Source organism: Oryza glaberrima, chromosome 7, assembly GCF_000147395.1.
Source record: "Oryza glaberrima chromosome 7, OglaRS2, whole genome shotgun sequence".
In the NCBI taxonomy this organism is placed as follows: domain Eukaryota; kingdom Viridiplantae; phylum Streptophyta; class Magnoliopsida; order Poales; family Poaceae; genus Oryza; species Oryza glaberrima.
The window spans coordinates 20,336,978-20,361,958 of NC_068332.1; the positions used below are offsets into that span (position 1 = coordinate 20,336,978).

At 43.7% G+C, this 24,981-nt stretch overlaps 4 protein-coding genes across 4 annotated transcripts; 2 read left to right on the plus strand and 2 right to left on the minus strand.

Moving 5' to 3' along the window:
• Positions 1-260: 260 nt before the first annotated feature.
• On the minus strand, positions 261-2,988 carry LOC127778559 (NAC transcription factor ONAC010). The gene is made up of 3 exons (XM_052305176.1): positions 2,450-2,988; positions 1,881-2,218; positions 261-1,796 (listed from the first exon to the last, which is right to left on the minus strand). Exons 1-3 carry the CDS (start codon positions 2,673-2,675, stop codon positions 1,083-1,085), a joined length of 1,278 nt encoding a protein of 425 aa, XP_052161136.1. The 5' UTR covers positions 2,676-2,988; the 3' UTR covers positions 261-1,082.
• Positions 2,989-11,560: 8,572 nt separating this feature from the next.
• LOC127778560 (TIR-only protein-like) lies at positions 11,561-12,370 on the minus strand. The gene is made up of 2 exons (XM_052305177.1): positions 11,784-12,370; positions 11,561-11,663 (listed from the first exon to the last, which is right to left on the minus strand). Exons 1-2 carry the CDS (start codon positions 12,368-12,370, stop codon positions 11,561-11,563), a joined length of 690 nt encoding a protein of 229 aa, XP_052161137.1.
• A 4,834-nt stretch (positions 12,371-17,204) lies between these two features.
• On the plus strand, positions 17,205-21,192 carry LOC127778441 (probable arabinosyltransferase ARAD1). Its single transcript, XM_052305043.1, has 3 exons — positions 17,205-18,285; positions 20,044-20,409; positions 20,762-21,192. Exons 1-3 carry the CDS (start codon positions 17,335-17,337, stop codon positions 20,945-20,947), a joined length of 1,503 nt encoding a protein of 500 aa, XP_052161003.1. The 5' UTR covers positions 17,205-17,334; the 3' UTR covers positions 20,948-21,192.
• Positions 21,193-22,549: 1,357 nt separating this feature from the next.
• LOC127780294 (obtusifoliol 14-alpha demethylase-like) lies at positions 22,550-24,754 on the plus strand. The gene is made up of 2 exons (XM_052307207.1): positions 22,550-23,062; positions 23,756-24,754. The coding sequence occupies exons 1-2, from the start codon at positions 22,550-22,552 to the stop codon at positions 24,752-24,754; spliced, it is 1,512 nt and encodes a 503-aa protein (XP_052163167.1).
• The last annotated feature ends 227 nt before the right edge of the window (positions 24,755-24,981 follow it).

Sequence of the window (24,981 nt, forward strand, 5' to 3'; positions counted from 1 at the left end):
GCTTACATGCACCTTTAGCTTTCGATCGCTCGCGAGGCGAGTAAGCGACCGCGACGGCTGTCCCGGCGAAACTGGGAGGCGGTTTGTCGCGCGGACGACGGGGGTGGCGCTGTTAGACGCTCGGAAAAGGGAAGGTCTCGCGACGAGTTGGACGGAGATCGTTGGGAGGATTAGTGCTGTTGTTACAGCCATGTTGCTGGGGGAAGACATGGTCACATGGCATCGACAAGGGCTTGGTAACTAGTCTAGCTTTAGCCTGACAAAAACTCGTCTACGTATATATATATGCACTTCAATGATTCAATCCATATATAATACATACTGTTGCTAGCACATGCATCATGCATTTGTTTTTGAGTGATCGTGGATAGATGCTTTATTTCTCCCAGATGGTTAATCTAGCTATGCAGCGTGTCTATAATATCGTTTTTTCTTATAATATGTAAGTTTTTGTTTACATGTACAGTACAGCGTACTATGTAAGTGCCGTTCTATCAGCGAATTACTCCTACGTATATACAAGGATATATATCAATTATATATATGTGCGCATGAAACATCAATGCATGCTATTACCAGGGGGGCTCTAGATGCATGACTTTAGAAGGGCAACCCCAAAGGTATATAAAGTTCATATCTCATGGGATAATGATGAACAGTGCAACTAGCTACTTTCTGCATCCGCTATATATGGTACAAACGCATGAAGCTAACACCATATCTATGTGTTAGCTGCAGCACTACTTTCTGAATGCGATATATATGATGCAAACGCATGTGAAGGCAAAGCCATATGATCTACGTGTTTGCATGCGGCTTCTTCTCCTTATTCTGAACATGATCTAGCTGGTTAGGTCACTTACCTAGTTCGTACAGGTACGTGCCCTAGGAGCAATGCGGCCATATATATGTAGTGCATGCATTAGTGTTGTGTTCATGCAACTACTCGATCAGTGCTCACTGAATGCGACTGCCACACACATTAGTGTGATTAATTACTAGTAATGTTGTGCTACTACTTGAAAAGCCATGCATGTATGCATGTGCATATATGTGTATGCATAATGCCGGCACCTTTTATTTCAGGAATCCCAATTCACCCTGGAGAGTTGGAACGGATGCTGGAAATTGCAGGCGGCTGCTGCTGCTGCTGACTCCGATGGCAACGAGGCACCCATGATGGCTTGGTGTTGTTGGTAGGTTGCACCCTGCACGCCGAGAGGATTGATAAACGCAGGCATAGTGTTTGCGCCATTGGCGGCGTCGCCGGTGTCAATGGCCACGGCGCCAGCCTCAGACAGGCTCCTGTCCACCGTCGATGACAGCGACATGTCGCCGATGTCTCTGCTACTCCTGCTTAGCCCACCAGGAAACTCCTTGGCCCGTGGAAGGAATGCCTCGAACCAGTTGAATGGGGTTGGAGACGGAGCAAGAAGCTGCTTGGTGGCGTCGCACGGTGTCGCCGCCGCCCTCGCCGCCGCGGCGAGCTGGCTGAGAGAGCTGGCGCCGGTCGAGAGGCCGGCGGCGTCCTCCGCGGTGAGCAGGCCGTTTACGAGGAAGGTGTCCTCGTGGCTGTCGTGATGGAGTAGTGAACTGTAGTCGCCGCCGTGCGCTGCAGCAACTCCTCCGGCGCCGTCCGAACCGGCCATGCCAGCAGCAGCCGTGGCATGCTGCTGCGACGACGGCGCGTACGCGGCCACCGCGTCCTCCACGGAGTCCTCGCACTCCATGCTCCTCTGCCCCCCACCGGCCTTGTTCGTCTTCTTGTATATGCGGCACAGCACCCAGTCATCCAGCTGAGACACTAATCAACTTGATCAGATCAATCAGTCCAAGACTCCAAGCGAGACTGTCACGCACAAACGTATATACGTACGTACCCTGAGAGAGACGGCGCCCCTGCTACCGCCGGTGATGGGCGGCGGCGGCCGCCTGGTCGTAGCGACGGCGGCGGCGGAGCTAGACGTGTCCGTGAGACGGTACTCGTGCATGATCCAGTTAGTCTTGACGCCCTTGGGTGGCTTGCCCCGGTAGAACACGAGCGCCTTCTTCACGCCGACCTTCTCGCGGGTGCTCCCCGACGCCATGATGGGCTTGTCGGTGCCGGTGGCCTTCCAGTACCCCGACGTCGCCGCCCGGTTCGGCCGCGCCCCGTTCGGGTACTTGCGGTCCCTCGGGCTGAAGAAATACCACTCCTGCTCCCCGAAGTTCGCCTTCTCTGATACAAACCGATGCATGCACGCATAAATCGCACAAACAAGTAAACGACACCAGATCGATCGATCGATCGATCGAGCACTACACATCCAAGCTAGCATGCTCACATGCATATGGAGATTTGGGCTGATTTTTTTTAGATAATATACATGCATGATAATAGTATATATAAGCTGTAATAATAAATTCTTAATTTATGATTGATATGGGTGTAAGTGATTAAATTACGTACCGGGGAGCTCCCAGGGATCGAACTTGTAGAGATCGACCTCGGCGATGATGGTGACGGGGAGCGGAACGGAGGCGGCCTTCTTCTTGAGGTAGTGCACCACCAGCTCCTCGTCCGTCGGGTGGAACCGGAACCCCGGCGGCAGCTCCGGCGCCGAGCCCGGCTGCTGCTGTTGCCGCCGTAGTACTCGCGGTGGCGCCGAGCCGGACGACGAGTCCGGGCTCTCCATCGCTCGATCGATCGATCACCCTCCTCACACACACGCACACCACCACCACCACCAACACACGCTGTCTAGCTAAGCTAGTTAGCTAGATCCCTCATCCACCGGGTGTATATACAGCACGCACAGTAAAGCGAGCAACAGAGAGAAGCTGTGTGGCTGTGGTTTGTTGCGGTGTCGGTTAGGCGGGCGGGCAGGCAAGGCAGGCGAGCGATCTGCGCTGGGAATTTTGGGCGGTTTCGGCCGCTGCGCTGCATGCATGCAGGATGATAAGCTAGCGAGCGAGAGGGATCGAGGAGGAGGCGATGGATGAGGTGCGGGCTGGCAGTGGCAAGGCAGGCAAGGGGGGTGCGCGCGGCGCGCGGTGTGGGGAGAGGCGCCGAAGGCATTGGCCCCGAGAAATACGGCTCCGTTGTACCGAACGCGGCCGCCACGGGCCCGTCGCCGCTGGACACGTATGCCGGCCGCCGCTCCCCCACCGCGTGTCGATCGATCACCTCGCCACCCGCCCGCCCGCCCCTCGCGCGCCAACGTCCACCCATTTCCTGGGCTACACACGGCCCAGCGTATGGTAACCTCTTCCACCGTCTCCCAATTTGCACCGGCTTACTAGGCCTCCTTTTGTGTTGGCCCGTTTAGGACACTGTCTCGCTTTGGACAACGCGAAGCAGTTTGGGCCATGGGCCGCGAGTCGAAGAGTAAAAGTATACTGGTAACTTTTTTCCCTGAGAAAAAGCACAACCTTTTGGACGTTGATTAGCATGAAAATTCAGCGTGTAACCTTTGATTATTATCATTTCTTCCGTTGTTTTTTACTGTGACTGGTTGCATACCAAATTACCAATAGAATGTTCTATCTCTGCGATATACCCGGGAGACACGGTACGGTTTAATAGAACTATGACCCCAAATGCTAAAGGTTCACACACTGTAATGAGTGGGTTTGAATTTCGGACAAATGCTGCTTCTGGATTTTGGTTCTAGATAAGCAGGAGGAGTAAGAGCACGGATAATTGCGGATCGATGAACTCCGGTCTAATCGGTGCGAAGCGACACCGAAAAATGCACAAAGTAGTTTAATGTGTGTGCTTTCTGGACATATGTACGTTCTTAATCTTCTGTTTTGTCTGTTTCCCTTTCAGAAAATCAGGTTTCAGAGTAAGTTCATCCATCTGCATATAAAATAATTAAACTGATGAAAACTTTCCTGGTATTCCTAAATTGCTCGCCGTCGCCGAGTTGAAGGTTTGAATTTCTTCCGTCCATTTCTGCTTAATTGGTCTTCCAAATAAATTAACTAAGTAGGATACTAATTATTATTGCAACATTACTGTCATGAGTCCCTGATTGCTGGATAAGACCAGTTCTAGATGTAAGAACCGTCGTAATCGGAAATTCAAAGCTACCCCCCATTAATTCATAGATTTGTGACCTGAAATTGACTGCCGATGATGCCCGTTGCAACTATTACACGGGCAACTCGAATAATAATTGGCTGATCATGAAAAAAAAACGCAGAATGCTGTACACACATTAATGACTTGGCTGCGTTTGGAGCGATTCAGCAACTGCTGCATGCTTCCCTTAATTTGGTTGACCTTTGATCCTGTCAATTCTTGATCGAGACGGACCTCACGAATTAAGAATAAGATGGCCAATTTGATGGTGTGTCGAGAGATTAGTCAAAATTTCCCCTTGAACATGGCTGCGTGCTTCTTTTTTTTGTCCATGGCTAATAGAAATGTTCGCCGTGTCTGACCTATGAACAGATCCTAAACTCGAATTAATGTTGAAGGAGATAGTACTAGCGCTCTCTGGATCGGATTAGTCAGAGGGTCAGACAGCGGCAGCCAGTCTTTGCGATTTCTGTTGCTCCGTGGGAAATAGAAACAACAGATGGACTGAACCTACAGAGAAAATTCGGATAATTTGATATTTCAGAAAAATTCAGGATTCGACACTTACCCATTGAGCAGGGAATCGTAGTATACAAGTGGGAACTAGAAGTAGAATAAAAGCAAGTACTATCTCTGTCCCAAAATAAGTGCAGCTATAGATATTCATGTTCAACATTTGACCGTCCGTTTTATTTAAACAATTTATGAAGAAATTAAAAAATAATCACATATAAAGTAATATTCATGTTTATCATCTAATAGCAATAAAAATACTAATCATAACAAATTTTTAAATAAAACGAATGATCAAACATTAAATATAAATAATGGAAAACTGCACTTATTTTGGAATGGAGGGAGTATGGATTAATTATATCAGATATTAATTAATGCAACAGATTAATCTGTTTCCTGTTTCCTGTTTCCTGTTTCCTATATCTTTCTTCGATTTGCTCTGCTCAGTTTGATTATTGTGTGTAGATAGCCAATAGCCGTGTACAAGTGGCTGGACTGCCGGAGGAACGGGAGCTTTGTCTGAGCCACATCAGATTGTCATTGTCAGAGCGAGCATGCTTGGAATTAAACTGGAACAGGTGAATGGGTTCATACAAATTTCAATGGCGTGTGTTCTCGTCGCATACATCACAGTAAAAAAGAAAATCTTGCACTTCGGTGGACGTGACAATGCAGGCTTTAGTTGCAAGTAAATTCTTCTGAACTTCATCATGCCACTACATTTGTCAGGACCGCGTCTTATGTTGCCTTTGTCAGTCAAGTTGTTTTGCTGTCACGTTTTTTCTCGTACCAGACGGAGTTACATTTCACACAAGCGCGCCTGCAGCCGATCAGCAATAAGATATTACTCCCTCCGTTTCACAATGTAAATCATTCTAGTATTTCCCACATTCATATTGATGTTAATGAATCTAGATAGATCTATCTATCATCAATATGAATGTGAGAAATGCTAGACTGACTTACATTATGAAACGGAGGAAGTACTGAACATTTGTAGACTAGATCATGGAAGACAGAAAAACTGTGACATGCAAAAAGTCCTTTTAGAAGCACAGTTAAATTTTACCCTTTCCTACTGCAACTGCTATTTCCATATGCAAACAGGAAACCGTACTTCGCCGGCCTCTTGAGCCTCAAGTACGGAGCAGTACAAGATCAAAGCAGCCACCGTCACTAACTCTGACAAGCTTGAGTTGTGGCGCATGCAGAAGCTGCTTTACAACTTCCCAAAATAACAGTGCAAACTTAGACCCGTTCTGTCCGGGGGCTTCGGACAACGCTGTCAACGCACAAGATGAGTCCTTCCTCAGTTAATCTTAGATCATGCGCACTGACCACACGATCGACAGAGAGGAATAATGGTCAAAACGTCAAGCAGACGGCCCGCACGCACGCACCGACGCACGCACCGGCGCGCCGCGAGGGGGTGTCCAGACAAACCGGCGTCTGTCACCTACAGAGAAATCCTGCGGGGATCGAGCTAGGCGCGGACGTATATGCAGTGCAGGGCAGCGAGAGACAGGTAAGTATACAGTAGGATGCACGGATGGATGGATGGATCGGTGGCGCCGGTGCCGTCGCCGGCGGCGTCGTCGTCGTCAGAGTCTCAGAGATGGACGCTGACCGGGGCGGCGCACGCGTGCACGGGGCCGGGGGGGGGGGGGGGGGGGCAGACCGGCAGAAGGCGTCAATGCTCTGTATCTAGCACGAGATAAACGCGCGGTACGTAGCAGTTCGTGGTATTCGACTAATACTCTGCTCTCGCTAGCGCGCACGCGCCAAACAGGAGAACAGCTCGAGCAGTGGATGTAGCGGGTGAAAACGGTCACAGAAATTCCTATCGACTGAGCGCCGTTTCTGCATAAGGGGTATTGTTTATAACCGTACCATTTCTGCTATTTTTAAATTTTTTTTCTATCGTATTAATATCGATACAGGGTAGTTTGAATGATAAATATGGTTTACCGATTCCGACCGTTCACCCCGGTAGCTGCCTCAGCCCTGCCTTGGCGGTGAAACGCACGGACATGCATGCGGAAGAGATGACGCGGCGGATAGGGCGTCGAACGGGATTTGGTTAAGCGGAATCTGATCCGGGATTCTCGACCGCGACTCGGTCGTATATATTCGTACGACGGTACGAGGAATCAGCGATCGAGGAGCCGAGGAATGTTATTCTCCAATCCGTTTTTTTTTCCTTTTTACAGTTTTTGTTGGTCTTGGCGCGAGAATTGATATTGATTTGTGCGCACGGTAGTCGTAGCGACGAATTCTGTGCTTGTTTCAACGTTATATCGTTGTCGCTCTGTCAGCAGCAACAAGCTAGGCCGGGAGGAACGGGAAGACGTCGCGTTCCACGGAGAGTTGGAGATCGATCGGTGCACGTCGCGTGGACCGCGACAAGGCCGCAGGGACAGCGCCGTGCGTGACCTCCTGTCGCTTCGCGTAGGGTCATGCATTGCTGTGCCTGTGCCAGTACGCGACACCAACCTTTGCCAATATAGCGTCAAGGCCGCCCCGCGCGTGATCGACAACTGGTGCCACTTTGCTCTCAGTTTCAGGCGGCCATATACAGTCGCAAACCGTGACGGCTTCATTAATTACGTGCTTCCATTTTCCATTGCTAGTCTCGGAATGCCATTTATATTTAGTAAACTTTAGCCACTTCTACTTCAATAAACTAAAAAAATATTATAAAAAACATACTATCTTATCAAAGTTATCACCGTCGTTCGTATAGAGGTTGCAGTTTCGAAGTGGAAACATTAAGAAACTAGGTGGCTGATATTTTTAACCATGTACTGTTGCCTTTTCGACCAAGAGATTATTGTTTCTACTTTTTTTTTAATCTTCGATCATCGTCACTCATGTGGAAGTTAGAATTTCAGAGTGAAAGCATTAAGAAATAAAGTAGCTGAGTGTTTTTAATTTGTACCCTATTATTTCAGATCACTGTCACTTATGTGGAAATTGTAATTTTCAAAGTAAAAAAATCAAAAAATAATTAGGTGACTGAGTTTTTCCTTATCTATGCGTCATTGCCTTTCCGATTAATGTTTACCTATCCTTTTTTTCATCTCTAACCGTCATCACTCATGTGGAATTACCGTTTTCGAAGTGAAAACATAAAGAAATTTAGGTGGGTAACTTCTTACTTTTTTCTTATCTACATGATATGCCATTGCCTTGTCAACCAACATATTAACTAGGTGATACCCCGCGCTTTGCTGCGAGATTTATGGATGAGTATATATTAAATATTGTCGAAATGATGAAAGTTGAAATGTTGAAAAAATAATGTGAGTAAGATGATTTGACATATGTTTGTTGATGATGTGTTATGCTTACATGAGATTTAAAATAGGCTAGAATAGTACTTCCTAGTGAGTGAAGATGTTGCATGCTTGTATAGGGTTTTAAATGGGCTAGAATAGTAATTGCTAGTGGGTGATGATGTGGCATACTTGCATGTTGAGTTTTAACTTTTAATAATTGTTAGTGGGTACCGACTATATAGAAAGTTTCAATGTGTAGCAGCACTCACTCATGCTTTGCCAGGTGAAAGAGAAAAAAAGTTATTCCAACTTAAAACAAAGTATTGTAATTTGGCAAATATCTACAAGCTAGTATAGATATAAAAAAGCTAATGTGCAAAGGCATTCATAAAAATTAAAATACATCTAGGTGAATCCGTACATGTAAAAATCCACACTAAACTTAAATCAGGTTGCAATAAAAAACTATCAAATTAATTTGAAATACAAGCTTATGCATGCATGTTACTTATATGCACTACAAATTAAACAGGAGTGTTTTTCTGAAGATAACTTCCATATGATGCATGCGACTGTTAGTATAGGGTATATAGCCCATTCTTTGACTGCCAAGTGCAAACGGAAATGTTGGAATAGTGTCAACCATTCAGGGCATGCGTGGACTATTCCAAATCTAATACAGGCCATTCAACAGTCTTTGCACGGTTATTCTAAAATTAAAGCACCTAGAGGGTGACCATAGTTATGCATCGAACAAAATCTAATCTTATAACTAGGGCAAGAATTCTCCAGTGAAATTCAAAGCATTGGTCTTAATTCCATGGTCTAAAGAATGTATGGATTTAAAAATGTGAAACATTTGTTTTCTTCTAAATTAAGATCCAAATTAGAGGTATTATGAAACCATGTGCAGTGTGGTATAGCGTGGAGTGGAAACAAGAGGGGGCCGGGTCAATTCTTTTCCATTGTATCTATGCCGTCCTTTTCCCTCTTACACGATCCATCTCTCCTCAACTTTACATTTAATTACACAAGTAACTAATTAATTAAAGGAGAGAGAAAAGACACCATGAGTGCATGACCATGAGGGGTGCCCTTTGTGGAGGGGTAAGGTATTTACGTAGTTAAAGGCAGCTTTGGAACATTTAGATTTAAAAATACTCCATTCATCCCAAATTATAAGACATATATTTTTTTACACGGTCTCCAATGATATACTTTGATCATTAATTTATTCCATACTATATTCCAATAAATATGAAATTAGCATCACACGAAAATAATTTAAATTATAAAACTAGTGATATAACATGCATAATACTTAGCATATACTATATGATTAGTATGATTAGCAGTTAAAAGTTACCGAGTTTAATTTTTATTATAAAAAAAGGGTGCCCTATAATTTGGGACGGAAGGAATAATAGGTATTAGTGTTCAATTACAGATCAATGTAAAACTAGAGATATTTTACCGTCTTTAAGGGAGTATTATATATAGTTTTTAACGTTTACCCCAAGGTATGTACTCCCTTCGTTTAAAAAAAAGACAACCTAGTACTAGAATGTGACACATTCTAATACAACGAATCTAGACATAGAGTATGTCCAGATTCATTGTACTAGAATGTGTCACGTCGTAGGACGAGGTTGAGTCTTTTGGGACGGATGGAGTATACATGTACTCCTACAAGACATGATTCATGCACGCGTCTAATTTAAGCAGCATTATATCTAAAGTAAGTTTCTTTTATCTAGTACTTTATATACAAATCTTGAGTACTACTGCAATATCTTTAAGTAAATTCAACTCCATCGATCTGTTCCTAGCTAAAAGAAAGTCATTTTAGGTTATTTTGCATAGATTAATGTTTGAGAAGAGAATAGACTTAGGCTCCTTTTTTTTTTTTGAAAACATAGTGCTTCTTATTAAATGATGTTTTATGGGGAGTGGGAAGGTGGAGAGGTAGAATGTAGAGAAATTTGAACTTAAGGGTGTGTTTAGTTCACGCTAAAATTAGAAGTTTGGTTAAAATTGAAACGACGTGATGGAAAAGTTGGAAGTTTATATGTGTAGAAAAGTTTTGATGTGATAGAAAAGTTGGAAGTTTGAAGAAATAGTTTGGAACTAAACTCGGCCTAAGGTGATTGACATGATAAGTACTACTCTATAGTGATTATATAGTAACTTTACTTTTGATCCAGAAACATAACCAAAAGTTGATATATTTTTGGGTAGAGAGGAATTATTCTTTTTAGGGTGGAGCTTAGATACACTAGTTTTTTTCCCCTTGCAGAAATGATATGGAAATGCATGCATCGTACGTTAATTGCTACTGATGGTGGAGATGAATTTTTTAGAAGTACTCAACGGCTTAATAGGACTCATACCGGTGAATTGATCTGGTATTACCGCCTTATGTTTTTTAGTGAAAGTGGAATATATTGATGTAATTCTCCTTGCAAATAAAGGAGAGAAATAATGTACTACCGGCCAGTGGATTAACAGCATTAATTAATTAGTTAATACGGTAAAACCTGGTCAAGTAGCTAGTTGCATAGAAGAAACATTAATGCGTAGTTAAATTCTCAGGATATCACCTTGTGCTACTTGACTTAATAACTGAACTTAAATATATTCCGTACAGAGTTGAGAGCATGCACGCGTGTATAAGAATTTTCAAGAGCTTTGCATATTTTCTCATATACGTAGATAGAATTAATCCGACACAAATTAAATAAGTACGAATACTTTTGAAATTTTGACTATCGATAATTTCTTTGAAAATATTTAAAAACGTTTGAGCATTTTATATTTTTTTAAGAAAAAAACTATATCATAATATCATATATACTTATTTTCCCAAAATATATTAGATTTTATAAATTTAATTTAATATAAAATTGATCAAAGTTAACTTAAAAAATTAAACCAAAATTGTCTTGAATACTATTTATGAGTGGAACGAGTATATTACTAAGTATGGTTCTAACAAAAGATATGAAGCTAGGGGCCTGTTCGGCAAGCTGGGCTGCTGCAGCCCCTGCTATCTTGTGGCTTGCCGGACTGTTCAGGTCCTCGGCTGCCGAACATGCCCTAGAGCAATGGCTGCAATGCAGTAGAGGCTGTAGGTTAACCTAATTAACGCTGCTGAAAGTATTGCTACGTGCAGGAATTTATTTTTGAACGAAACGTGCAGGAAAATCAAACTGAAGAAATTGAAATGTGAACACTAATACTAGTTCAAAACGACCATATCCATGCATGAACGCTTGAATAAATACCAGTAGACAAAAAACAACGACGACATTAATAAAGGCGGGAGACAGAAGTTTGAATCCAGTCCTGCCATGCAAAGAGTGGCAGACTGTTAAAAAAGCACTGTATTTTTAATTTATTGGTGTAATCATGTAAATACATATACACATATGCACATAATTATTTGCAAAACCCTATTCTCATGCACATATCGGCATGGACTGCCTAGCTAGCTAGTCACTCAGTGCTGCATGCATTGCTTATTTTTACGTATAGTACCAATTCAATCCTGCAGATTAATTATTTACCCAAAAAATAACTAACTAGAAAAAAAAATGAATGAATCCATCCCAAGTTAAATGTTATTTGTTAAATTGCCCCCGGTTTTTCTTAGTCTCGTCCTCTGAATTGTACATGGTGAAGCCGCGATGAACCATTCAAATTACAGCCTGGACATGATCATCTGTCTTCCTTGCGTGACCTCATGCTTGTCTATGTTCTCCAAAACTGCGGTAGCCGCCGATGTTACGAGCTCTGCAAGATCTCTGTAGAGGCAGATCACCATTACAAATGCGTCAGTTGCGATCAAACGAGCAGCTAACCGAGCTTAGCTACTAAGTATGAGAATATAATGGCGCCAAATGGCTGCAGCATTTTAAACCTACCCTGTGGCTGGGTCGTAGGTGAGGCCGACTGTGTTCTTGACCTCGCGTAGCGCGAATTTGAAGCGTTCAATGTCGCGGGGATGGTGAGCGACGGACTCGACGACGGCCTGCGGGAGGACGAGATCCGAGGGCTTGATGTTGTAAAACACCGGGATGATCTTTTTCCGTGACTCGACGAGGAGGGCGAGCTCGCGGAGGCAATACTCGGAGTCGCAGTAGTGCGGCGAGAAGATGGCCACCGCGACGCCGCACTGGCTGATGGCCTCGCCGATCCGCTCGTCGAGACGATCGCCGGGGCGCATTGACTGGTTGTCCAGGAAGGCGCGGACGCCCGCGGCGACGAGGCGGTCGTAGAAAAGCCGCGCCACCGTCCTCTTGGTGTCCACGCCCCTGTGGTTGATGAAAACGTCGTAGCGCGCCTCCCCCCGCGCATCCTCCTCGTCGTAGTACTCCACCCGTCTCGCTACCGCCGCCTTCTGCTTCTCCCCCCTGCTGCTGCTGGTGGCCGCAACCGCCGCCTCAGCCGACGCGTTTAGCCGCGACGCGATGGTGCACCGGCGGCCGCGGGAAAGCCCGGTGGACGACATGATCAAACGACCGATATATAGCTAGTGATATCGATCAAGAAATGTCTCCTAGAATACCGCGAGAGCGCGGAGAAATCCAAGAGTCCAAGACGTTCTCTAGTTAGCTGATCGAGCTGCCGCGATCCCGATCAAGTTGATCTTGATCGATCGAAACGTCTCTGAACAATTTGAGTGGAAGCAGCAAAAACTCCAACAAAATAGAGATCGATCGCTACGAGTTAGTTTGTGAATTGTGATGCCTGATATGTGGATGAGGGGATGGGCCGGCATGCATGCGTTTATATAGGATTGGGTTCGGGGTGGTCATGGTCGCATCGCGCGCGCATGGGAACATTTTAATTATGACATGAAAGTACTGAGTAAGTTATCCGCGCACAGTCCCCGGGCGGGGAGAATTGTTATTTTCATAGTCAGATTTCGCTTTGAGTAGTATTATCAATCCAAAGATCAGACCGTCGTCAGTCCACCGTCAATCCACCCCGTGGCTTATGCTAAGACGAACTATATAATTATTATGTTTTCTGGTCCCCTATATATGGTACAACAAACAGATATTCTGCATGAATTCAGACCAAATATTATACAATCCAAAGAGCGATTCGCTACTTTGCAAGCTCTCCTCTCCAAGCAAAAGCATATACATTACTGGATTTTCTTCGCTCGAGCGTTTCAAAAGTTTGAATTTTCCTCGCTCGAGCGTGCACACACGCGTTGCGTTAGACCTGCAGATCTTTGCAGTATGTTTGGCGAGACTCTGCGCAGCGTGCAGCCAAAGGCAAAAAACACTCCGTGCAGAAGATTGAAAGAAACTTTGTGGAGGTGAGAACCATTCAAATACTTAAACGACGGGGCTACGCTGAACTGCAGCAATCAATGGGACAGGAATACTACTGCAACGATGTTTGGGGTCGGGAGGAGGATCGGAGGAGTGGGGAGCCGTACGATCGCCGGGTGACGTGCGAGAGTGATGACGTCACACGTTGGACTGTCCCCCTCTCATCTCACGTGTCTGCCCCACGGTTTGACTTATTGATGCGTTCAAAAGTTCCACGGGCTGAAGGGCTGGCTGCGCCACCGGTACGGTCGCTGTAATAAAATACGGAATTGCTAAACTACAGTTAATAGAAAAGCTACCTCCAAATCTTACAAATTTTGATTCACTAGATATGCTTCGCGATTCGTGCTCCAGCTGCTTCTTCTCCAACTCCGACAAACTCCTCTTCTTCCCCGACGCCGGCGATAACCCAAACTCCGGCGAAGGGCCGACGAATTAGGGTCCCGGGGTAGGGTGGGGTTCGAGGGGTGGGAAGGGAGGAAGAAGGGGGAGTTCGCCAGGCTTAGAGGGATGGTTGTGGGTGGCGGCGGCCCGGAGGTGGGCGGCGGGTCAGGCGGGCGGCGAGGCGCCGGCGGCGCCGCCGGAGCCACAGGGCTGGAGGAGGGCGGTGGGCCAGCGTCGGTGGCGGGGGCATCTCGCCGCCGACAGCTCGAGGAGGAAGGAGGGGAGGAGGGAGGAGAGGGAGGGGGAGGAGGATGGTAGGGGGGGAGGGAGTCTCGCCGGCGCCGTTGACGCCCTCCAGCCAGCCGGCGAGGCGGGCGGCGACGCGGTGGGGTGGTGGCGGCGGAGGATCGGGTGGAGCTGCGGAGGAGCTCGCGAGTGCGATGGGAGGGAACGGGAGGAGGAGTTGTAGGGTTAATGTATCTTCACGAATCATAAAGCACATCCAATGGTTCAAAAATTGAAAGATGGGAGGTGGAATTTTCTGTCAACAGATGTATAGAGTCCCAATATAATAATAATAATAATAATAATAATAATAATAATAATAAAGAAAAGGTGAACTTTAACCGCACCATCGTCGAGTTGAAATGAAGTCCACGAAGATTAATTTTTGGCGGTTTCGGGTGTACTTCTAATTTCGATAATCGTTTCCTTTTGAATGTGAAATTAATTTGATATATAGTCGAAGGCACGCGATCTGCTTGATAATGACTTGTTTGGCCAGAAATTAATATGAGGAAGAGACAAAGTGTAATTAAAGACTTAGGAGTACGTGTGTTCCTAGAAAGTAGACATATGTGTACGAGTGTACACCATGTCTATTGATGTAGTTCAAAAAAGCCGACGTTGAATACTTTATTTGTTCATGCAAATACAATGTTATTGATATGTTTTAAGGGAATACTTCAAAAATGTTTGAATCTCAATAGCCTTTTAGTCCTATTGAAGATACTTGAAATTGGTAAATTGATGGATTATGTGGTATTTGTGATAGCTGTTTGAGGATATAAACGATTGAATTAAATAGCATAAAGTTGAAAAGTTAGGAAACATGCAAACGAAAATCCCAAATCCAGAATAAGAAAAGAACGTGGCTTTAAAACTAGCATTGGATTCATGAGAAACTTATTTGTGTATTTGTTTAGAAAATAATATTGTTATATTACCAAGTTAATAAAATAATTATGTTATGGTAATTCCTTCGTTCCAAAATTTGACTCAGTCACGTAACCATTTTTTAATTTTAAGTTCGACCAAATTTATAGAAAAAGCATAAAAACATTTAGGGGTTATTCATATTGCAGCCAAAATAAACCTTACCAAATTTTGGCATTGCCAAAATTTTGGTAATTTGGCTATTATGTATTTACTAAAGTTTGACAATAAACTAAATGAACGCATATATTTGGCAACTCTATCAACAAATGTTATGATTTGAAATGGCATCAATCTGAACAAGCCCTTAGAACATCAAACAGATTATATACATATATTTAGCGGTGGATTTAATAAAACCAACTTGGTATTGTATATGTTGCTATATTTTCTAAACTTAAAGATGTTTGACTTAGCACAAAACCAAAACATGTTATATTTTAAAAAGGAAGGAGCAGAAATTAGTTGTTAAAATTATATTTTCAAGACTGTATTGATACCCAAAAGACACATTTCTAAGGATAGATGGAGTAATACACTAGGTTTACATATAATTAGAATAACCACTAACACAGTAAGTTTATATGTAATTAGAATATCAATTAATTAAATGAGAACATGCACTGGCCCAAAATTCTGTATTAGACTTGGACTATAATTTAATATGACTTATATTAATTTACATAAATATGATTTTCCATCTCTGTATAAATTAAGTTGGTTATCCATTGGTTATATAAGTTGGTTGTTAGGATAGTGGTAGAGCCGAGCTCTTATCCCAGTCCCTGTTCTTAAACAAATACTCCTAGGTACCATCAGTCCTTAGAAAAACGTTACCATCATTAATAGGTACCATCAGTTTGTGCCTACATGACGACTAGTATATGAACTGATCACATCCTAACTAGCTCATAATCATCACCTAGAAGTGCAGGTTTTGGCATAACTTCGTTAACAAATATTTCATCTCGATATTATCATCACTTGGATTTTCTACTATGTTCTTACTTGTTTCAACTACCGAGATTTATATCAATTCATAGCTTTTATAACACGTTTCTTTACTATCTTCGGTGTTCCTTCTTTACTGTACTCTTACTATCAATAGGATTTAATTTACATACTCCCTCCGTACTAGTAAAGGAAGTCGTTTAAAACAGCGACACGGTCTTCAAAACATAACTTTGACCTTGTGTTTCTATAAAAATATTTATTGAAAAGTGATATATGTATATTTTTATGAAATTATTTTTCAAGACAAATCTATTCATATAATTTTTACATTTTCAAACTCAATAACTTTAGAGGTATTCACGATTTATATTTCTAAGATTTGATTTAAATATTGTCCTAAACGACTTCTTTTACGAGTACGGAGAGAGTATAACCGCTACAATTTGTAAGTTCTAATAATGCCCTGGCTTTCACTTTTAACATAAATAAATCCACTTCCAACTTAAGACTGTGTTGTTCAGTGTTTATTGGGTACCTACTACCTCATTTTTCGTAAGCACATATTTCAAAATGCTAATGCTCAACTCAACTAATCCTATGCTAATAGGTCTTATTGTTTTGTGTGCTGTGAAAAAGCCTAACCATTAAGCCATATGAAATGAATCATGATTAAGTGGTTATAGTTCTTGTTGAGCAGTGCAAATAGTCATTCCTATATTTTTTTTTATAGAAGATCCATTCCCTCTTAAAAAGTCAAATCCTAAAAATGAATTTGGATATATAAGATTCATCTCGAGGATTAAGGTTTTTTTTACAGAGGGAGTATGTTATACATCTCTACTATTATAAAAATTGAAGATGTTTTGCCAGTATTTTGGTACGTTATCCGTGTATGAGTCGGTTTTAAGTTTGTTTGTTTTTGGAAATATATATCCGTATTTGAGTTGGTTTTTAAGATCGTTCACTTTTGGTAATACAAAAGGAATCATATAAGAAATCTGTTTAAAAAACTCGCATGTTAACTTGAGACAATCGGACTCCTATCTGTAGCTCATGATTTTCTAAAAGAATATATATGCAAGCAAACTTTCACAGTAAATTTCATCTTAAATAAACCATATAACAATAATAAGATTAAAATATACTTCACCCGTTACAACGCACGTGCATTTTTCTAATACCATAAAAATTCTCAGTCATCCGAGTAAACATATCTAATTTTTACTACTACTAAATTGGTTGTACTAGATGGTTGAACGTCGGGGATTTTATTGGCTTGAATTCCTGCACGCATACATTTCCTAAGTTTCCGATAATTAGTTGACAACCCATTTTCCAGGCAAACGTTAAATCACTAGTGCTGGAATCTGAGGATACATTTTTGGAGAAGTCAAGGGACATGTTTGCTACACGCGCTGAGTCACCGACCAATGGGACCCACCCCTAGCCCGGCAAGTCGGAAGGCCACTACCGCAGTGTGCGCCCCAAAATCGCCGCCGTCCCCCGTCTCACTCCCCGCCGTTCTCCTCCTCCTCCGCCGCCGCCGCCGTCCCGCCCGCCCGCCGCCACCGCCCACATGTGGGAGCGCGGCAGGCTACCCCGCAAGCCGCGACCGTCCCCTATCCTCGTGCCGCAGCCGCCGGCGTCCCCGCCGCCCCCGCCCCGCCTCCTCGCCTTCCTCCTCCCTAGATCCCTCCTCTCGCTCGCCGCCCGCGCCATGCCGTCGCGCCGCCCGTCTCCCCTGCTCCTCCTCCTCCTCGCGCTCGCGCTCGCCTTCCTCTTCCTCCTCCTCTCCCCATCCGCGCCCTCCGCCTCCCACCTCTCCAGCTCCCTCGCCTCCGCCGCCGCCGCCGTTTCCACTCCCGCGTCCTCCCCTCCCGCCCCCGTCAAGATCTACATGTACGACCTCCCCGCCAAGTTCACCTACGGCGTCGTCCGCAGCTACATGGCGGCGCGCGCCCGGGCGGGGGCGGCGGGCGCGGCATCGGCGATTCCCGACGACGAGCTGCGGTACCCGGGGCACCAGCACTCGGCGGAGTGGTGGCTCTTCAAGGACCTCAGGCGCCGCGGGCCACGCGACCGCCCCGTCGCCCGCGTCGGCGACCCGGCCGACGCCGACCTCTTCTACGTGCCGTTCTTCTCCTCCCTCAGCCTCGTCGTCAACCCGATCCGCCCATCGGCGGCCGCCGCCAATGCGTCCGACGCGGCGGAGCCCGCGTACAGCGACGAGTCCACGCAGGAGGAGCTGCTGGTGTGGCTGGAGCGGCAGCCGTACTGGCGACGGCACCAGGGGAGGGATCACGTGTTCATCTGCCAGGATCCGAACGCGCTCTACAGGGTGGTGGATCGGATCAGCAATGCTGTGCTCCTGATCTCCGACTTCGGGCGGTTGCGTAGTGAGCAGGCATCTCTCGTCAAGGATGTTATCCTGCCCTACGCGCACCGAATCAACTCCTTCCAAGGCGATGTGGGAGTCGAAAGCCGGCCTTCATTGCTATTCTTCATGGGCAACCGGTATCGAAAGGAGGTGAAATTCTTAAATCTTGGGAGAAATGTGATGGCTTGATCAATTAATTTGCATTGTACCTATCATAGAGCATCTGCATTTTCAGAAGGGATATTGTATGCTATAGAGTAGAGAGTGAATTTTTTTGCCATATCCTAGATAACATTAGCATTGAATTTTATTGGTGGTTATATGATTTTCCAGAGCACTCCAAAATCATGTTAACTTTATGTCTTAAGTTGATGGTTCTGTCTGAGAATTTTTAGGCAATCAGAAAAAAAATGAAGCTTAATATGCCATTAGCTCATTATATATTTTTTGTTACCATGTGCCTTTGATTTAGCTTGTTTAGATGAGTTTTCTTACATATATTATAAATAGGAAACTATCACAAATGTATCATGTGCAAACACATTAATCGATATGAGATGATTATTAAAAAAGGTGTGATTGATTTTTCAGTTTTTACATGCCTCCTTCTCTAGCGAACTTTTGGTTCTGGATATATCTGTTGACTGGTCAACAACCTTTCTTTTAGAATTCAAGTCAAATTGCATGATAGCTTCCACATTTTGCAAGCCATATTCACTTAGAAAGTTCTAGCCTTTCATGCACGTTCTTGCTGATTGATTATTTTTGGTGTTCTGTTTTGGAGAGATCAACTCTCAACATGAACTCGTCCATTCCTATATTTTTCTACTTGTCCTCATAATTTTCCTTCTTTCACACATGCAAAACTAAGTTGGAAGGCATGTCTCATACTATTAATGACTGAAGATTTCTGCACATGCCCTGGAGCCTGGGCATATTTATTGATTGGTCAACACATTTCTTTCATAATTCAAATATGATTGTATGATAGGTTTCCACAGCTTTGCAAACCATAATATTTAGAACATTCTAGCCTTTGGTGCACTTTCTTAGCTGGCCCATCCATTAGTTTTTCTTTTAAAAATCAAGTACGATTCCATGATATACTTCTACAGTTTTGCGAGCCATAATCTTTTAGAAAGTTCTAGCCTTCCGTGCACATTCTTGCTGATTGATCCATTAGTCTTCTGTTTTGGAGAGATGAACTCTGCCAACATGAACTCTTTTGTTCCTATTTGTGTATACCTGGTCCTGATAATCATTCGTCTTCTGCACATGTAAAACTTTAATGTTTGAAGGCATGACTCGCAGCATCCCATTGCTAAAGCTTTCTACATGTGTACCTAATTGTATAAACTATTTGTCTCTCTCTGTTCCAATATAGTTGTTTGGAATGAGTGCACTCAATCTTGGTTTGGAACAACAGAGAAGTTAAGAACAGTATCATCTGAAGCAGTAAGCTTTGGAAATGACCAATTATGGAAATGTAAAAATGTTTGATTCATTTGCATAATTGTTCATCTTTGTTTCCTTGTGAGTTTTAAGATTGTTAGGCCCTGTTTAAGATTATACATATGATTCATATTCATCCTTCCCTTTATTTTTGCTGTATTATTTAGAGCACTGCTACACGCACTAAAATTTTCTTACAAAGCTCTTACTAACAAATTTCTCAACCATTTGATTTAACTAGATGGAAGTTACAAAAAATCTAGATTTACTTACAGCTTGCCACATCAGAGTTTGTAAGCATTTTGTAAGAAAATTTTAGTACGTATAGACTTTTCCTATTATTTATGTTATTGCCTACAGAGTTTACTGTCAGTCTGTCATTTTCTTTTCTTCCTTTCACACTTTGTTTATGAAATAACATCTTATACTAAGGTTGTTAACCTTCTGATAATTTAGGGTGGGAAGGTGCGTGATACGCTGTTTCAAGTTCTTGAAAATGAGGCAGATGTAATCATAAAACATGGAGCCCAGTCAAGGGAGAGTAGGCGTATGGCTACACGAGGAATGCACTCATCCAAATTCTGCCTCCATCCTGCTGGAGATACTCCCTCGGCATGCAGATTGTTTGATGCGCTTGTCAGTTTATGTGTTCCTGTTATAGTCAGCGATTACATTGAATTACCATTTGAAGATGTTATAGATTACAGAAACATATCAATATTTGTTGAGACAAGCAAGGCTGTACAGCCTGGATTTTTAACATCAACACTTCGAGGAATCAGTTCACAGAGGATTCTAGAGTACCAGAGAGAAATAAAAAAGGTTAATTTCATCTCTCTCTCATAGTTGATGCTGCCATATGCATATTACATTCAGAATTAGCTTCGTGGGTTACATTGCCAGGAAAAGAGAGTGAGAAATACATAAATATTTAGTATCTGCACCTTCAGTTAATTTTGTGAGCACATGATTCAGGTTTAACTGCTTGGTACATTTTTCCAGGAAGATAACCATTTTTCTCCTGGCATTTAGTACGAAACATTGGCAATATCTTGAATCACCTAGTTGTTTGCAGTTATTTTGCAATTTTGGCATGTTATAGTTTTATAGGCATGTTATACATGATATTTTGGCACGTTTGTCTTAACTAGTAAAACCTGAAATTTTGTTTCAGGTAAAACATTATTTTGAGTATGAAGATCCAAACGGACCAGTGAATCAGATATGGCACCAAGTTTCTTCAAAGGCACCATTGATCAAGCTGTTGATTAACCGCGATAAACGCCTAGTTGAAAGAGGTACCAATGGAACAGATTGCTCGTGCATCTGTTCGACCACGAAGGAACTTCTACGTAAATAAGATGGTTCTCATCGCCTGGACGAACCCAAGTTTTGTGGACGACCCTTCTGATTGAGTACAGTACCTGAATTTTGGCTGACGCTGAGCTCTGTAACTATGTGCAGCGAGGATCCTAACAATTTGTTTTGATTGCTAAGCGCCCATTTCCTGCTGATTTTTCTTCAATTTTCAGTAGATATTAGAATGTTGTGAACAATATAACACCACTGGTGCCCCTGGCTAAAGCAGAAGTATATCATTGTTTTCTTTTGTACGTGTGACTTATATACATCCTACATTCCTTTTTCTCCCAAGGATGTTACCCTCAAGTTTACATGCCTCTGTGTTACCCAATCGAATTGTGCAAGGTACTTGTATACATAGAAGCAACAGAGACAGAGGGCCTCATGGAGGCTGGAGTGTGACGGAGAGCCACAAAGCCCCATGAGCAGCTGACACTGCTCGGTGTGCTTCGGCGTGCGAGAAGCCGTCGAGCACCGAGAACTACTCCGAATGTGTGAAGAGAAATTATGGAAAAGATTAATATGATTTTTTTTAAAACAACTTTTCTATAGAAACATTTTAGCATCGTTTAGCAGGTTAGGGAGGGTGAACGTGGAAATCGAATACTTTCTCTTCTATCATTCAAATGAACGCACTCTTAGTTATTCATAAAATATATGAATAAGATAATTTAGTTAACACCATTCAATAATAATTGTCAGACTAAAAACATGTAATAATTACAATTTTACAACTTTTAGCACAGAGAAAATTTAGAAAAAAAAGCAAGAGTTCAAATAAAAATACAATTTAAAAGAACTGCAATTTGAAATAAAGAATAAAATAAGAATACATCTAATCCAACATGAGATTAACTAAAATTCAGAATAAAAAATAAAATAAATTCTGAACTTAGTTTTTTCAACATGAATCTATCCAAAAATCAGAATCAAAAGGATCATTAAAACTTGAAACAAAAATATATAATAAAAATAAACTAGTAAAGACAACTTACCAAGAAATACAATTCTATAAATATCCAAAAGTAAGATTAAATACAATTTGGAATAAAAATAAATAAATTCCAAAACTGGATCAGATAAAAAGAAAAATAAGAGTTCAATTGTTCAATTAGAAATATAATTTGTATACAAATGCATAAGTTATAGATCATGCATGCTCAAAGTCATTTTAGTGATAAAACAACTTAAAGAAATGATAATTACATAATTCTTTTAATAAGTCGAATGGCAAAACTTATGTCCAAAATTAACAGTGTTATTTATTAAAAAAATAGAGATATTATTTAAGAGTTTTCCCACCTAGAAACTAGCGACAATTTTTTTTAGCAATTTCCTTCGTGTAAACTAGCCACCTCCGTGGTAGAACGGTCACGTACGTAATGAAATGCGTGATGAGCCTTGGCGTGTGGTGTATTGTACCGTGTACATGTCCGTCGCCTCGTTTTTTAATATATATATATATATATATATATATATATATATATATATATATATATATACGATTTAAATCTTACAATTTTTGGCGTTTCTTCCGGTACGTCCTCCGCGCCTTGTTATTACAGGCTCTGCCTGTACATACGTACGTGTTGGTATGGACATGGCCGCAGCCGCAGCCGCTGCCGTCTGGTTCTCCGCCATAGCCGCCGTCCTTCTGGCGGCCAGCACCATCGCCGTGGTGGTGGTGGCGAAGATGACGGGGAAGAGAAACGGCGGTGCGGCTGCAGCGGCGGCGGCGGCGGCGGAGGCGGAGCTGCCACTCCCGCCGGTGGTGAGCGGCGTTTCCCTGATAATTCCGGTGATCACCAGGGGCCCCATGGCTGTGGCCGACGAGCTGTACGTGAAGCTGGGGAGCGTCTTCACGGTGAGCTTCCTCGGGGTGGTGAAGGCGACCTTCCTCGTCGGGCCGGAGGTGCAGGGCGGCTTCTACTCGCGGCCGGAGTCGGAGGTCCACCAGGGCGGCACGTACAGGATGACGGTGCCCATGTTTGGGAGAGGGGTCATGTACGACGTCGACGTGGCCACGAGGTCGGAGCAGATCGCCGTCTGCTTCGAGGCGCTTAGGCCGACCAAGCTCAGGAGCAGCACGGTGACCATGGTTCGTGAAACCGAGGTGTGTACGTATACAGTACCTCCGTTTTTCATTCGATGTATCGTTAACTTTTAGGTATGTTTGATTATTCGTTTTATTTGAAAAAAATATGTAATTATTATTTATTTTGCTATAAATTATTTTATCACTAAAAGTATTTTAAGCACTTTTTATGTCATACATTTGCATAAAATTTTAAATAAAACAAATGGTCAAATATGTATCTAAATGTCAATGCGTCATCTATTAAAAAATAGAGGGATTATGCTTCGCCGCTCCTCTTCGTATGACTTTTCTGCGACTTTTTGATGCTGGTTATTAGAGGGGTTAGACCAAGGTTTTAAATCTCTGTTTATAACTATCGATATTTCTTCGATGATAACTGTTTGAGTAGGATATAGTTATTTGCTCTTATTTATCTCACCATTAGTCGTTTGAAAGGTCGAGTGCTCAATATCTTAACCCTTTTACCATTTTTGAAAAACACTAGGCTAGATAGATGCCATATCGGATTGAGGGGTTATTATTGGAGATTTGGAGGGGCATTTTTTTTAGTTATTTTTTTTCTAAATTTTTTGGATGGTGAGGCTATATGAGGTGCTCTTGAAGATGCTCTCCCTTTATGTCCGAGTGATTGAATTGTATAATTTGCAACACACAAGCTTTCTTTTACAGAACTCATGGACTTCTTTACTTATATCGTATAATTCGCAGGAATATTTCGCGAAATGGGGAGAGCAAGGCACGGTGGATCTGAAACGCGAGCTCGACCTCCTCATCCTGACGATCGCGAGCCGCGTCCTCCTCGGCAAGGAGGTTAGGGAGACCATGTTCGCCGACGTCGTGGCATCCTTCCACGAGCTCATGGACAACAGCATGCACCTCATCAGCCTCTGCTTCCCCAACCTCCCGATCCCGCGGCACCGCCGGCGCGACACGGCGTCCGCTAGGCTCAAGGAGCTCTTCTCCCGTGCCATCCAGCTTCGCCGCGGCTCCGGCCGCGCCGAGGACGACGTGCTCCAGCGGTTCTTTGAGTCCAGGTACAGGGACGGCCGCGCCATGTCCAACAACGAGATCACCGGCATGCTCATCGCCCTGGTCGTCGCCGGCCAGCACATGAGCTCCAGCGCGAGCACCTGGACCGGGGCGTTCCTCCTCCGCGACCCCAAACACCTGGCCGCCGCCGTCGACGAGCAGAGGCGGCTCATCGGTGACGACCGCGTCGACTACGACGCGCTGACGACGGGGATGAGCACGCTCCACCGCTGCATCAAGGAGGCGCTCCGGATGCACCCGCCGGCGCCGGCGCTCGTCCGCACCGTGCGCAGGGGCTTCGCCGTGCGGACCAGGGAAGGGAAGGAGTACAGGATGCCGGCAGGGCACAGCGTCGTGTCGTACGCCGCGTTCAACCACCGCCTCGGCTACGTGTACCGCGACCCCGACGAGTACGACCCGGAGCGGTTCGGCCCGGAGAGGAAGGAGGACAGGGTCGCCGGCAAGTTCTCCTTCACGGCGTTCGGGGGCGGGAGGCACGCGTGCCTCGGCGAGCACTACGCGTTCCTGAAGATGAAGGTAATATGGAGCTATTTGCTGAGGAATTTTGAGCTTGAGCTGGTCTCGCCTTTCCCCGAGGTTGAACTCAACAACATAATGCTAGGGCCGCGAGGGGAAGTGATGGTTAGATACAAGAGACGGAAGCTGACAAGCACCTAGTGCATTAAGTCGTAATTACAGTCAAAATTATTTGAGAGCAGACGTACTCTTTACTACTACCTCCGTCTCAAATAATTGCAGCCATGGTATTCGTATTCAATATTTAATCGTTCGTTTTATCTAAATAAATAAATATAAAAAAATAGTCACGCATAAAATACAATTCATGTTTCATCATCTAAGAGTAACAACAATAAAAATACTAATCATAAATATTTTAAAAATAA

Coding starts and splice junctions, on each gene's coding strand:
- LOC127780294 (XM_052307207.1), top strand. CDS start 22,550: ATGGCCGCAGCCGCAGCCGCTGCCGTCTGGTTCTCCGCCATAGCCGCC. Junction 23,063..23,755: donor CCATGGTTCGTGAAACCGAG/GTGTGTACGTAT, acceptor TATAATTCGCAG/GAATATTTCGCGAAATGGGG.
- LOC127778559 (XM_052305176.1), bottom strand. CDS start 2,675: ATGGAGAGCCCGGACTCGTCGTCCGGCTCGGCGCCACCGCGAGTACTA. Junction 2,219..2,449: donor CGATCCCTGGGAGCTCCCCG/GTACGTAATTTA, acceptor GGTTTGTATCAG/AGAAGGCGAACTTCGGGGAG. Junction 1,797..1,880: donor GGGGCGCCGTCTCTCTCAGG/GTACGTACGTAT, acceptor TTAGTGTCTCAG/CTGGATGACTGGGTGCTGTG.
- LOC127778560 (XM_052305177.1), bottom strand. CDS start 12,370: ATGTCGTCCACCGGGCTTTCCCGCGGCCGCCGGTGCACCATCGCGTCG. Junction 11,664..11,783: donor ACCTACGACCCAGCCACAGG/GTAGGTTTAAAA, acceptor CTGCCTCTACAG/AGATCTTGCAGAGCTCGTAA.
- LOC127778441 (XM_052305043.1), top strand. CDS start 17,335: ATGTGGGAGCGCGGCAGGCTACCCCGCAAGCCGCGACCGTCCCCTATC. Junction 18,286..20,043: donor GCAACCGGTATCGAAAGGAG/GTGAAATTCTTA, acceptor CTGATAATTTAG/GGTGGGAAGGTGCGTGATAC. Junction 20,410..20,761: donor ACCAGAGAGAAATAAAAAAG/GTTAATTTCATC, acceptor ATTTTGTTTCAG/GTAAAACATTATTTTGAGTA.